Below are 14,115 nucleotides of genomic sequence, written 5' to 3'. Positions count from 1 at the left end.
AATATTTTAAAATATGCTTTTAAATATGTCACTATTTCTTCTTCTATAATCTTCATATATGATATCCATTATCATCATTCTGTAACTGCTAGAGATTTTAAGTCTAACAAGCCACTTTAAAGTCACCTCTCAGAGTGCCTCACTGCACCGATCAGATTTGCAGTGTCATCTATCAGGATGTGATCTGCTTTACTTTGACACAAGCCTCTTATACAAGCAGGATGCATGGCCTGCAGCCGTGGTCAGCGTGATGCAACAGGGATTCACTGGACACCTGAGGACAACCAATTAAGGACATATTCACCTGTGCGCTTCTGTTCACTGAAAACTTAGAATATTATTTCACTGTACTGTAGTCAAGTCAAATGGTTTTATGTTGTCATTTCAGCTGTTTACAGCAGTACAATGAACAGTAAAATTAGATAACATTACTTCTGGGACCAGGTGTTACGTTATGCTACACAAAAGGTTAGCACAATACTGTGTATATACATGTTTATAAATGTCTATACAACTACGCAACTTCACAATTTTTCCCAAGCAAAAACCTGTACATAAATGTACACAGTGCAAAAAACAAGACTATACATAATGCAAAAGGACTATATGTAGTGCACAAAGACTAAGACTACACATTGTGCGAGAGAAAACAGTAAACATAAGAAAGGGAGCAACATGAACCAGAACATGGTTCTGTGAGACAGCCTTAAAGATAAGAGCCTGAATGCTCTGTATATTTTCCCAGACAGCAGAAGAGTGAACGGTGTGTGTGATGGGTGTGCAGGGTCATCAGCAATGCTGAGGCCTTTGCGGATGCAGTGTGTGGTGTAAATGCCCCTGATGGGGAGGAAAGAGACCCCAATGATCTTTTAAGCTGTTCTCACTACCCACTGCTGGTCCTTGCAGTCTGCCACATTACAGCTACCATACCAGGCAGTGATGCAGCTGCACAGGATGCTCTCAGTGGTCCCCCTGCAAAAATGTGGTGAGGACTGGGGGAGGAAGATGAGCTTTCCTAAGCAACCTCAGGAAGTGCTGCTAGGCTTTCTTGATAGTTTAGCTGGTGATGAGGGAAGTGACTATGTGAGTCATTTTCTCATATGAAAATGCCAAACAAACTCAGACTGCTGAATTCATACCAGCCATCATATTAGCCTCAATTTTACTTCAGAAAGTGCAGAATATGGACTGTGGATTTTGTCCCTATCCCTCACTCTGAAATTGTTTTTGGAATAAATCTCTTTGTAACTGGCATAGACAGGGGGAACTATTACAGAAATGAAAAATAAGTAAAAAAAAAAATGCCTGTGAAAACTGTTTTTGGACAGACTTCAAAAGATGTTAAACTAACATTTTAAAAAAGCACACAGCTGGTGAATGTGAATTCTATCAGTCATCATTTAATTAAATCATCATCAGATTTAATTCATTTAATCATGGTGAATGGTAGATATGATCAGGGAAACCAACCGATAAAGGAGAAATCCAAAGCTGGAATTCATCCAGAAGAAGGTTTAAATTTCATTCCGAAGCAGAAGGTGGCGATAATGCTTTTACACCTTTAAAATAAAAGAGTAGTAGAAGAAGAAGAAACCGGAAGCACGAAGCTGACAGTTTTATAACAACAGTCCAACGCTGCGCTTTGAATGGAACAAAACTCTGGAGTTTCGAGTCAGGGTTTGTTTATTATCCTATGTAGTGATCGCTGATTGAGAGAGCAGGATGGAACCATCAGAGCCAGGGGGGCTGGATGCTGCCGATCCCGGTCCAAAACAGAATCCCAAACCCGAGCTTTCTGCAGCGATGCGAGCTAAAATCGAGCGTAACCGGCAGCGGGCGTTGATGCTCCGGCAAGCAAGACTGGCGAGCCGCCCTTTGTCGACTGTGGAGGGCGCAACCTCGGCCAAAGTGTCCAAAACAATCGACTCCGGTGCCGGCTTCTTCATCGAGGAGGAGGAGGACGGAGAGGAAGAGCGGAGAACGAGGAATGTTGTGCATCAGCCAGGTCTGTATGTGTAACTTGAGTGTGTGCTTGCAAGCTTATTTGTCCTGTATGTGTATTGATTGTGTGTGTGTGTGTTTTGTTTGCAGCTCCAGTGATCGAGCCAGATTACTTGGTGTGTGATGACTGTCAAAAACCCTTTATGGACTCGTACCTCAGTAACAGCTTTGACCTGTGTGTCTGTGACAAGTGCAGGTACACACACGCGCGCGCACACACGCACACACACTGCAGGTGTGAGCAACAAATCCTATACATAACGTTAGAAGGTTTAGTTTAAAAAAATGTTGTAATCTATTGTTTCTAATTTTTTTTTTTTACATTATTAGCAGTGTTTTAAATAATTTAATGTTAATTGTCAGTGTTTTATTTATCTTATTTAGCGGTGAAGTGATATAAGTGCATCTTTCTTTAAAATTAAGAAAGATGCAGAGCACAATTGTTTGTTTAAGGGTTAATGTATTATATTTTACTGTTAATTATTACAATAAAGACAAAACACAGTAACCATAATGATTTATAAATGATTGGTTTCACGCATTACGCTGGATACACAGGGCGGTGATCTGCCTCCAGAGGTTATAGTAAATATATGTTGGATTATTTCACACATCCAACAACCACCAAAAGGTTATTGATCTACAGAATTAAACTGCAGGGTTACCAGCCATTTCCAAAGTTGAGCCTCTGTGGCATCAGTTTGAGAAGTGTAAGAGTGCAGCCAGATGAAAACAGTGACAGCACGGTTGACCTCAGACACCCTAAGGTCAGCTAACAATCAGCTAACAGCAGAACAACAAATGACACGTTTCCAAATGGAGTTTTAAGAGCAATCAGCAGCATCTGAGACAAAAGATGAGAAGAGAGTTGATTGCTTCAATTTTAGATGTTTGTTGATCACATATAAACAAAGAATTATGACTAGACAATAACTGCTATATTTTGCTCTTGCCTTTCTTTGAAACTACAGTCAGAAATTTATTGCAACAGACAATACAACTTCTGTGTTTACTTTAACTGAATGCATCTACTATATGATATTTGTCTGATAGTCTCTGTGGAAGTGTGTCCCAGTTCGTTAAAATATACAAAATGCTATTTTAGTAGTTTGTATACTAGAAATGAATGCATTTAGAGCATACAGGTAATCACAGGAAACACACGTCCATCAACCTCATCATCACACTAATTTTGGCCTTTACAGCAAAACTTGGGCAGGCAAAAAAAAAAAAGATTTCAAATGATTGACTTTGAATTGAAACACTTGAGATATGAGCCAAAGTGAAGACTTTCAGCTTTAATTCAGGGGGTCTGACAAAAGTGTGGCATTAACTGTGTAGGAATTACATTATTTCTATACCCCCACCCCATTTTTGGAGACAAATTGTTTTTGTAATCCTATTTGTTTTGTACCATAAATTACACATATGTTAGCTGATTTAAACGATTGTTTTGCAGCTCAAGAAAGATGCAGTTTGTCAGAAAACTGTTGCAGTATGACAGTGACAACATGGCATTAGAAAGACTACACACCTAACAGCTGTGTAAGTGTTACAGAAACCCAGTAAGCAGGTCCCACATGCTGCTTTAAGATTGTTCACAAGTGACATTTTTGTTGAGACAAAGTTACAAAGTAAATTATATAAATTCACACACGTACATACACCTGAAAAAAAAGCTTATGGAATTAGGTTTATTATGTGTCATCTTCTTTGTATTATACTATATTCTGGGTCTGCCCAGAGCTCCTGTATATGATGGTACAGTCACTTAATCACTTGAGAATTTCCCCACTGCGAGACTAATGGAGGCCTATCTTAAATTAAAAAATGCAGTACCAACAGTGTTTTGGATAGTGTATACTAACCTTCCATGATAATATACTTTAAAGTTGAATGCATGAAGTTCTGTTGTGTAGTTTGCCGTGTTTGATTAGTACAAGATAGGATACAGTTGATATGCCAAATATATTTAATCACAGAGGGACCTCATGTCAGATGTAATATTCCTGGTATTTTTTTGATATACATTTTATTATTTAGATACTATATTTATAGTTAATGTTCTACCCAGTACTGATGTTGAAAACATTTACACGGCTGAAGATCAGTCAGCTGGATTAACAGTGGAAGCTCCTTTTCCCCCCTCCTTCAGAGACAATGAGGAGAAGCACAAGCTAATCTCCAGAACTGAGGCCAAGCAGCATTACCTACTGAAGGACTGTGACCTGGACAAGAGAGAACCTCCACTCAGGTTTATACTAAAGAAAAACCCTCATAACCCACGCTGGGGAGACATGAAGCTCTACCTCAAACAGCAGGTACTGGCTAGAAGGGAGGGGCTATGAACAGTGGGGTGTGTAATATTGATGATTATCTTGTGAAGAATCCACAATTTTCTTTATTATTTTCTTAAATAATGTAGTATATTACAGCTGCTCTGTTATGTCACTCTAGTCCAAGGCCACATGTGGCAGCTAAGACAAGATGTAAAAACAAAAAAAAATAAAATGTATTAAGAGTCAGAGGTTATCAAGATGTGAACAAACAAAAGCCTTAATCAATCATCAGAAAATCGATTTAATTTAATCAATTCAATAATTTGGTAAATATGCTAAAAAATCTGTTGCTTCTAGCTTCTTTTCTTTGTTTTGTATCACTATAAATATAATAACTTCTGATTGCACTGTTGCATTAAGTTGAAACAAGACATTTAAAGAAGCTACTTTGTTTTTATTAAATAATCAGTAAGTCGAACAAATAGTTGATGAATTGATCAGTAAGTCTTAACCAAAGCTAACCCCTCACTGTTCTTTAAGGTGTGTTGTGTTTTAATATCTGGATGATGTATTTGGATTCCCAGGTGGAGAAGCGATGTGTGGAGGTGTGGGGCTCACAGGAGGCTCTGGAGGAGGCCAGAGAGACGAGGGAAGAGAACAGAGAGGTGCAGAGACAAAAGCGCTTCAACAAGAAGGTCAAAGGTCAGTTTCCTGTTGAAGCCAAAATACCCAAAAAGTCATTATGTGGATGCAGTCTGATCCTCAACTCTGAATGTGTTGCATGACTGTGTGTGTGTCTCAGAGCTGCGCAGGGCGGTGAGGAGCAGCATGTGGACCAAAGACACCAGCATTCACCAACATCAGTATGGACCAGAGGAGATGGTGGATCCAGAGGAGGACCTCTATAAGAAAACCTGCACCACCTGTGGACATGAACTCACCTACGAGAAGATGTAGACACACTCACATGCCAGCGCTGCCAGTTACAAGGAAAACATGATTATCAGGAACAAAGTTGCCTCTCAGAAACTCCTATTTTTCTACTTTTCTTCTGGCATTTGTTTTTTTATCTCATTAATAAAATTGGATCACATACAAGGGGCCAAATCTCTCTCCTGTGTGACACATACAGAGCTTTCCAAGTAGTAATTTCTATTTTAAACAGTGGATTTCAGCTGAACTGTCTTTAATTGTATATTTTTAGCAATCAATAACTGCAGATTGCCCTTGTGGTCCACTGACTGTTGCTACACTTCCTGTTTCTTTTGTAGCGCACCCTCTCACTGTGGGTTAATTGGGGAAGGCGCAAAGTTGAAACTTGAAAATACTGTCTTGTATGAAGTATTGAATTGCAGGCCTCACAGATGTGATTCTGCTGACTTTATGTCCATTCTTCTTAGACATTTAAATAATAATGAATAGACAAACTGACTGGGGCTGATAGACAACTTGGACTATTTCTGGCTAATATTTTTTGTTCAGCATGCTTTGCAGTCATGTGTCAACAGGAGGACCGCTACTTGTTTGGTAAGTGCTGTGACACGTGTGGAAAGCTTAGCATGGTGGTTAGTTGTGAAATAATAGTTCATCTTTGTGCTGTTAATTGATAAAGTAATTAGCAAAACAAACTGTCTGCAGAACAGCTACTAAATGGACCTAACTGTCAGATTGTTTTGTTGAGTGCCATCTCCAAGGCGAAGAGTGAACTTTTAATTTCAAACCACTCATGCTTTAATAAAGTCAAGATAATGAAACAACATGAAATTGTACACTCCGGCTTTTAAATAAGATCCACAGCCTGGCAGTTGAGACTGCTGTAAATCCCAGCAGTCTCAAGCTTGTAGACAACATCACACTGTAAATCATTCTCTCCTGACGTGTCCACAGAGACAATATTGAACATCTCATATGGAGGAATCAGTACTTCATCCTCATCTGAGTCAAACTCAGAATAGGACTTCAGATAGGCACCGAAACATGTGTGAATCTCGAAGCAGGACCTCTGTCCAAACTGACGCAGGTCCTTGTTGAGTGAGCTGGAGGCAAACGAGCCAAAGCGTATGGTTTGTCCAGATTCCCCACTGAAAAGCAGTTTGCTTCTCCTGTAGGTGGTGTAGCAGCCTCTTTGGTGGAGTTTTAGGAGCCGGATAGCATCCGATAGCAGGAAATGGAGGGCATGGAACTCAAATGAGGTCTTGTAGGATGCCCTCCCCTTGCGGACTGCTCGGTTTAAGCCATCATATGCCCCTGCTGTGTAGGCACACAAGGCCCTGAAGTGATTCCAGGATAGCACGTCATAGGTGTCCTTATTCTTCATGGCTTTCAGGGCACAAAGTTTTGTGTAGGTGGAGTGCAGATCGTCCCTAGTGTTCCTTGGGAGGTAGTAATTTTTCACTCTGATCAGCATCTTTTGAGAGCAGCCGTAATACATGTCGTCAACAGAGTCCAGAGACAAGCTCAGGGGGATTCTGATGATCCTGGACAGTACCTGCACTGAGGCACCAGATGACTTCTGTGAGACAATCATGGTTTTCTGCATGTCGGCCTGAATGGAGATATTCTGAATATTTGCTCTATCCTCAGCTGCTAAAGATGCATCCACTGTAGCTTGTGGAGAGGTCTCAACAGCAGAACTTTTCAAAAGGGTCTTTAAAATACCCTCTTCAGGCAACTGTAGGTGAAAAAAAGAACATGTAGTTTATTGGAATGCTGGGCTGCCACATGAACATTTTTAATCTCTAATGACACCAGCACCCTTCATAAATACCAAACTATGTGATGGAGTGCACCTTTAAATCTGTATCTTCATCTCACAGAAAACAGAAACTGTCTAATATACATATAATATGCATATATACATATCAGAATGTGAGGAGCAGTCTGGACTCTACTTCTAAATTCATCAGCTATGGATATTTAGCCACTTGTGCCTTTACAGTGAAACATAGCGAGTCACATTATAGGATTTTGATGACAATTAAGTTCAAGTATTGTAGTTGAAAACTTGTATCATTGGTGGATAATGCTGCACGTTTCTGTATGAATCTGTTATCATACCGTCATTGCACTCAGAGGGCTTATCTTCACGCAGAGGCAGAAGACAGAAAACACCAACATACCACCACTCAACATGACTGAAGACTCCTGAAAAGAAAAAGAAAAAAAGTCAGTTGTTTCAGCCTGCAGTGCACAAATCGCAGTATAATAACCAGTTGATCTTACCAGCTTACAGAGCAGCAGGTGCTGTAGCTGTGAGTGCCAGGGAGGTCTGGTCTGTATGATACCACTCACTTCTTTTTATCATCAGAGCTGGTGTGTGTGAAGGGCAGGGGTGGGGTCAGTGTAAAAACCATCCTGTCAATTTTCCCCACACATTGTTAACAAAGAATTTTCCCATTGCCCCCCCCCACTCAAAAAGATGGAAGTTGCAAGGTCTATAGGCTCTGTTCACCCAAATTACAAAAATCACAATTTTCCCTTACTTCCAAGGGGGTTTCACCCATGCAGATGGTTTTGGCTTTACTTGCCCAGTTAATATATTGTGAGAGAACACAGAAATGGTCAGCATGAATACTGCTGACATGCTGCATGGCTAAATGCTACTGTGAGTTGGAAAGTGTTGTGAGATATCACAAGACACACACACACACACACACACACAAAAAAATGCTTTTGTATTCAAACATTCAAATGAAAATACATTAGCATCTGTAGGCTATTTTCTTTCTTGGGAGAAGTAAAATGAGTTTAAGTGGTCACTAGCTGACCATAACTTTTTACTTGTTGCTGGTAAGTTTAAGTGAGGTTTCACATTTTCATGAAATCTCAGCTGAAATCCAATTTTAGCTTTCTTAGAATCACCACTCTGGTGAAATGCATGTCAGCTACTGTGAACTGTTCGCCTGGGAAGTGCCCTGGACTGCTTGCTCAGCTGTTTAAGACTTCAGTCAGCAAGTTCATTTTCAGTTTGAACCGTTTTTGTACTCACTTGTTTATACTGCTACCATTTACAATTCAGTTTAGAATAAAATACACTTAATGAATTACATACACTAATGAATTAACCGATTGTTTATTTATTTTCAAGATCAAACTCATTGTACAATAATAGGGTTCGGGTTTAAAATTCAAAGGTTCTCTGAACATCAGCAGTATTAAACACAAATGCATCCTCTGTAGCGTCGACTTTCACTCCTTCGATCTCGTCCTAGGATGAAAGAGTTTAGTCAAATGCTGCAAACTGAATATATGGAGACACTAAGTTGGAGCCCTTCTAAGAGTGCTACAAGGACTCCTTTGCATCTTCAGAAACTGAATAAACTTTTTGCATGAAAATTTAATTTTGCAAAAACTGAACTAAATGTTGTAAAGCTACATAAAATGTAGCATGTTTGTTATACATTCAGCTACTCACATCACCAAAGTACTTCTCTATGAGGTTGCGTGCAGCCTGGTACACTGTGTCGTTGTCATGATTTTGCAGCATCTCAATGCGGTCAAGTCCTCCCAGCTCTTCAACCAACAGACTGAGTTTCTCAGTCTCACCAAGCTTTTCTGCAGCCTGAAGAGTCATTTATATCAAGTGAACATCTGACTCAGGTTCTGTGGCAAGTTTTGGACCAGTCAGATGTAAAAGTATTTTCTTCTCACCATGAAGATGTTGTTGATGGCATCCAGTATGACCAAAATGACTTTAGCATCTTTGACCTGCAGCAGGTTGATGATCGCTTCTAGAGCTCCACTCTGTACCAGAGTAACCACCTGCTCCACAGTGCCCCCACTGGTGAAGTTTGTCACTGCCCACACAGCCTCCCTTTGAGTCTTGAAGTCCCCCTGTGAAAAGATACAGCATATAATGCAAGATGATACAGAGGAAGAAGGGACAGTTTTAAGTAGGGTGAGGCGAGGTTCTTAGTAATTCCTGCGGTGAATAAATACCATAACCAGTTAGCTGTAGGTGGTAGAACCAAGTGTGGTAGAACCACAAACATTAAGCAGCATCATTCATTATTTACACCCGTTTTCTCCATGCTTTTACATGTAAAAATGTCTGTAGGGCCAGTACATGTCATATTTCTAAGACACTGACAGAATCATTTTACATGTTCAGCACTCTTCCTGTTCCTGATCTACTCACATTTCTGAGTTGTTCTACCAGAGGAGGGAGCAGGCCGCAGGTGATGAGCTGTTGGATTTGCTTACAGGGTCCTGCAGCGATGTTCGACAGCGCCCACGCCGCCTCTTTTTGGACACTGGCCTTCGGGTGCCTCATCAGTTGAGGCAGGATGTTCAGAACGCCAGCATCAACAGCCATCTGGGTCTGCAGGTCTGAGCCGCTCACTATGTTCCCAATGGCGCGGAGAGCTGGGGTCTGCAGGTCAGTAAAACAGGTAAACTTTGATTACCCCACAACAAAAAGTTTGGTAGTAAACACCTCGGAAGGCTCAACGATCCAAGAACACATACCATGACACTGAGCTCCTCGTGGCTCATGAGCTCCACCAGCCGTGGGACAATGCCAGTTTTCACCACGACATCAATGCGGTCATTGTCACCATCTGAGAGGTACGAGATTGCCCAGCATGCATCAGACAAGATGTCCTTATCACTGAGATGGAGCAGCTGGATCAGAGAGGGAAGCACCTGAAGGAATAGTTACAGCACATGAAGCATTTTTCTGGGATGAGAAACAATCTTCTGCGGCACTGGGTGTCAGATACTCAACGCAGATAATACTGCAAGGCTTTTTATCAACAAGCTGTGATGTCACTTACCTGCAGGACAGCAGACAACGGTGGACACGGGTTCTTATTTCGACACAAGTTGGACAATGTCCACGTTAGATTACGCAGATATCCAACCTGGAGTGATAATTCATTATGAACAACAGGACCATACAAGAGCAAAATTCAGGCTATGATGGGGGGGAAAAAAGCTAAGGGAAATTCCACTGATTTATACATCAAAGGACAGTTTACCGGTATTGGGAAGTTTGTAAATTTGGGCGTGGAGTTTGAAAGCAGTGAGCTTATGCCATGCTCATGTCATATGGGGTGATTGTAGCAAGTGGGAAAATTCTCATGTTTAACAGCTTGGGAGCATCCAGTATTTGTGGCTGCTAAGGTAGGTTTTCAAGCTTTTAGAAAAATCTGAATGTCCCTTGTTTTACTTGCAACTTGGATATTGACACAATAACAATACTTGAGCATGGCATGGCATTACCAGACCTCTGTAGGCTGCTCCACATTTCTGCCTGAAGCTAAAGGTTACATTAGCATTAACTGTGAGCATAACACCTCAATCGACAGCTTGACAAAGAAAGTGCAGAAGTAAACATGCTCTCTTAAAATGTACATCCTCAAATGACAAGGTTACACAAGTGCAATCTGTTGAGTATTTTTTGAGCTTTACCAAATGGGTGTGTTTCTCAGAGGTCAGAAGTCAATGTGGTCAGTGAATATAAATCCATGGGTGACCAGTTGAACCTGGCACTTCAAGGTTTTAACTTACTGGTGTGTCTGGGGAAATGCGGGCCAATAAGGCTGGGATAACGTTGCACTCGATCAGGACATCTCGATAAGCTGAGCCGTCACCTGTCAAATAGTTATATTGTGCTACATTAGCGCAGCAAGCCACAGTCAAATGTGGAGGTTGTATTTAACCACCACTAAGCCCTCTATATACACATGAGAAACACAAGTAGAGTCACTTCATAGCATAACTACAGTCTGAGCCAAGAATCCATAGTCACTTCTGTTCTTGCCTCATCATTTTCTCATTAACACATTGATTTATCAGTTGTTTTGATACCAAATCAAACTCACATGAAAATCCAAAACAACGTTACCTGCAATGTTTCCAAGAGCCCAGACAGCCTGTTCACTGATGTGCAACATCGGTGAGGCCAACAAGGAGATGAAAGCTGGCACAGCGCCATGTTCCACCACCTGACACAGAAATACACATGCTGAACTTTCAAGCTACCAGGTAAACCTGAAAGCCGACAAGACTGGCATCCATTTAGTCTGAACATCTGAGGCACAACACTTTATTATCAAGGACCATGACTACCCAAGCTGCAGTTAAATGGCTTCAGCCACATTCAACACCGGGCTAGCCATGCGTCACAGACTAGAGTTCAGTTTAATGTTCACACCTGTTGAGTGTGCCAAGATGTTCCAGAGGCAATGTTTGTAAGGGCCCAAGCTGCTTCGAACTGCAGAGTTGGCTCATCATCCATAGACAGGAAGGACACAAAGTGGGACAGCAATCCTGCATCTATGATCTCCTTCAGAGGAGGGTTACGCTCCTGAGAAAGCAGCTTCCTGAGGAATGGTGGAGGAAATACACTACTGCAATGTACATTTTACTCTCGCTCCTAAATTGCCCCCGTCCCTAACACGGCCTGAATCCAACACTGTTGACTAATGACTGAACTCTCACCTGGCTGCCTGACAGCCTCGGGTTTGGGACTGCCTGCAGTCAGAGTTCACGTCTTTGATTATATCCTCAATGGATAATGAGGCCACCTACAAGACAAATAAGTCGTTAGAGGCCTGACTAGTTTGAAAGAAAGCGTCACGGGTTCCTGTAAACTGACCATCTCGTTGGAGGTGTGGTCAGGAGAGAGGGCATCTTCGTCCGGGAGAGACGACAGCGTTATATTTCTCCTCTTCAGGAAACTTTCATTTTTGTGAGCTTTGCGCAGCTCCACACACTCCGAGATCCTTTTCTCTCTAAGTTTCTGCAAGAGGCCAAGATGCAGAGTCAACGAAATGCATGCAACTTGAAAATTAAACATCAACGCACAACGTACCGCTGGATCTTTCCCCTTGTTTTTGAATTTGGAGATCCGCTCGTCAGTAACGTTCTTGGTGGGCATGGTGGGCACGTCCTCTGCTTGACTCACACCGGTGAAAACTTAATGAAACGCTCCGCAGAGAGGTTTTAAGAGAAAGAGCCGCGCACGTTCGTCCAATTAGCTGTGATTGGTGATTTGTTCGCGTGCAGCTGCGCGCGTTTCCGTCAAGTAAGCAAACATCGTCCTCTCCGGCGCCAAATAGGTGAAGAAAGTCTGTGAATTGGTATGTCAAGAAGGAAAATAGTAAGAAACTGCATTTATGTATTAATTCATAAAGCATCAAATAAACTCTCCAGCCTTTTGTTTTTCTTTACTTGTCTTAAATGTACCATCTTTGGTGTGAGCTCTACACGCATGAATCAGGTCATATTTGCATACACACCTTTGAGACCATTCATCGTCTCCAGTTCCACACAAATCACAAATGCACACTGTGCTGGTCAAAGACTAATCCATGTGGGCTTCCAGTGAATTTACATGTAATTTCACATTGCCTCAGTGATGGCAGTCCTTCCTGAATTCCTCCGTTTTCAGTAGCTGAGTCTGTGAAGAAGGTGATCGGCTGCCCCCTGCCATCCCTCCAGGACCTGAACTCCTCCACTTTTTGCTGCTAATCAGAATCAGAATCAGGATTAATAAAATATAATAAAAGTGAGTGTGTCCGTCACAGTGCAGAGTTTAACAGTTTGATGGCGACAGGCAGGATTGATTTCCTGTGTCGCTCTATGGTGCATCGTGGGAGTAAGAGTCTCTGAACGAAAGAGGTCCTGTAGCTGATCAGCACATTGTGGAGAGGGTAAGATGGAAAGTCCAGTATAGTCCTTAATTGGACAACATCCTCCTTTCAGACACCACTGTCAGAGAGTCCAGTTCCTGCATATGTGATGGCACTGGACACCACCGACTCATAGAACATCCCCAGCATCCTCCTGCAGATGTTGAAGGACCTCAGCCGCCTCAGAAAATAGAGGCGACTCTGGCCCTTTCTGTAGACCATGTCCACATTCTTGCACCAGTCCAGTTTGTGGTTCAAGTACACCCCCAAGTACTTGTACTCTTCCACCACCTCCACAGTGGCCCCTTTGCTTTTGATAGGGGTCACTGGATCCTTAGTCCTCCTCAGGTCCACCACCAGTTCTTTGGTCTTTGTCACATTGAGCTGTAGGTGGTTTTTCCCACTCCATGTGACAAAGGCAACTAACAAGACCAGAGACCCCTACTGACACTGATTCCCATTTGGACAACAGATGGCAGCATAACATAACTTTTCTCAAGAAAATATGTGCATGTGTTGGTGTAATATGATGAAATCTGGTGCATTGCTAAATCAAAGGAAGTTTGAAGCATTCCTGTGAATCTACATTGCATCTGTGTATCTGCCCAACTGTGGAATAAATCATTTTCTACAAATACAGGTTTGTGTTTAGGTGTTGTACTTTAGCTATATCACTGCAGAAAGGGTGTGATGTCAGAAAAAGGAAAAATATGAAAATAAATAGATGAAATAAGAAAGAGGGTGAGAGAGAAAGTGAGGCAGACAGTGATGGAGTCACGTCTTCCTCTGTAACAACCAGGAAGGGCTGAACAATAGCAGCTGAAGTGGAGGTTTCCCCCTGACCAAGTTATAATCACTTCCTCTTGATAACATATGCACACACACGCACGCACACACACACACACACACACACACAGGGGATCATGTGATGGTGAATGTTCAAACTCATGTATGAAAACAGTCTTTGTTACTGCAGCCTGAGTGGAGGTCACCCTCATCATGGTTGTTTCCTCTAACGCAGCACCTTAAACCTTTTTTTCAGACACCTGTCTGTCTGTCTTTCTCACACACACCCATGCACACACACATACACACACACAAACACAATCATACAGGCAATGATGATATTAATGTGGATTATTATGACACCATTGTTTTCCTCTGCGTTTTGCCAGATACTGATAGGAAACAGACAAATG

At 41.8% G+C, this 14,115-nt stretch overlaps 3 protein-coding genes across 3 annotated transcripts; 1 reads left to right on the top strand and 2 right to left on the bottom strand.

Annotated features, from left to right (window-relative positions):
• Positions 1–1,607: 1,607 nt before the first annotated feature.
• Positions 1,608–5,380, top strand: xpa (xeroderma pigmentosum, complementation group A). Its single transcript, XM_046408424.1, has 5 exons — positions 1,608–2,005; positions 2,092–2,197; positions 4,157–4,322; positions 4,865–4,982; positions 5,083–5,380. The coding sequence occupies exons 1-5, from the start codon at positions 1,723–1,725 to the stop codon at positions 5,235–5,237; spliced, it is 828 nt and encodes a 275-aa protein (XP_046264380.1). The 5' UTR covers positions 1,608–1,722; the 3' UTR covers positions 5,238–5,380.
• A 138-nt stretch (positions 5,381–5,518) lies between these two features.
• On the bottom strand, positions 5,519–7,826 carry LOC124069334 (NAD(P)(+)--arginine ADP-ribosyltransferase 1-like). The gene is made up of 3 exons (XM_046408411.1): positions 7,503–7,826; positions 7,338–7,424; positions 5,519–6,951 (listed from the first exon to the last, which is right to left on the bottom strand). Exons 2-3 carry the CDS (start codon positions 7,410–7,412, stop codon positions 6,061–6,063), a joined length of 966 nt encoding a protein of 321 aa, XP_046264367.1. The 5' UTR covers positions 7,413–7,424; positions 7,503–7,826; the 3' UTR covers positions 5,519–6,060.
• A 510-nt stretch (positions 7,827–8,336) lies between these two features.
• On the bottom strand, positions 8,337–12,257 carry kpna7 (karyopherin alpha 7 (importin alpha 8)). The gene is made up of 12 exons (XM_046408399.1): positions 12,097–12,257; positions 11,881–12,024; positions 11,724–11,809; positions 11,437–11,605; positions 11,128–11,227; positions 10,791–10,873; positions 10,055–10,141; positions 9,747–9,923; positions 9,418–9,651; positions 8,931–9,113; positions 8,695–8,841; positions 8,337–8,487 (listed from the first exon to the last, which is right to left on the bottom strand). Exons 1-12 carry the CDS (start codon positions 12,160–12,162, stop codon positions 8,401–8,403), a joined length of 1,563 nt encoding a protein of 520 aa, XP_046264355.1. The 5' UTR covers positions 12,163–12,257; the 3' UTR covers positions 8,337–8,400.
• Positions 12,258–14,115: the final 1,858 nt, after the last annotated feature.

Source organism: Scatophagus argus, chromosome 2 (assembly GCF_020382885.2).
Source record: "Scatophagus argus isolate fScaArg1 chromosome 2, fScaArg1.pri, whole genome shotgun sequence".
Lineage (NCBI taxonomy): Eukaryota > Metazoa > Chordata > Actinopteri > Scatophagidae > Scatophagus > Scatophagus argus.
The sequence above is the reverse complement of the archived record's forward strand: the minus strand, read 5'-3'. Positions and strand labels throughout refer to the sequence as shown.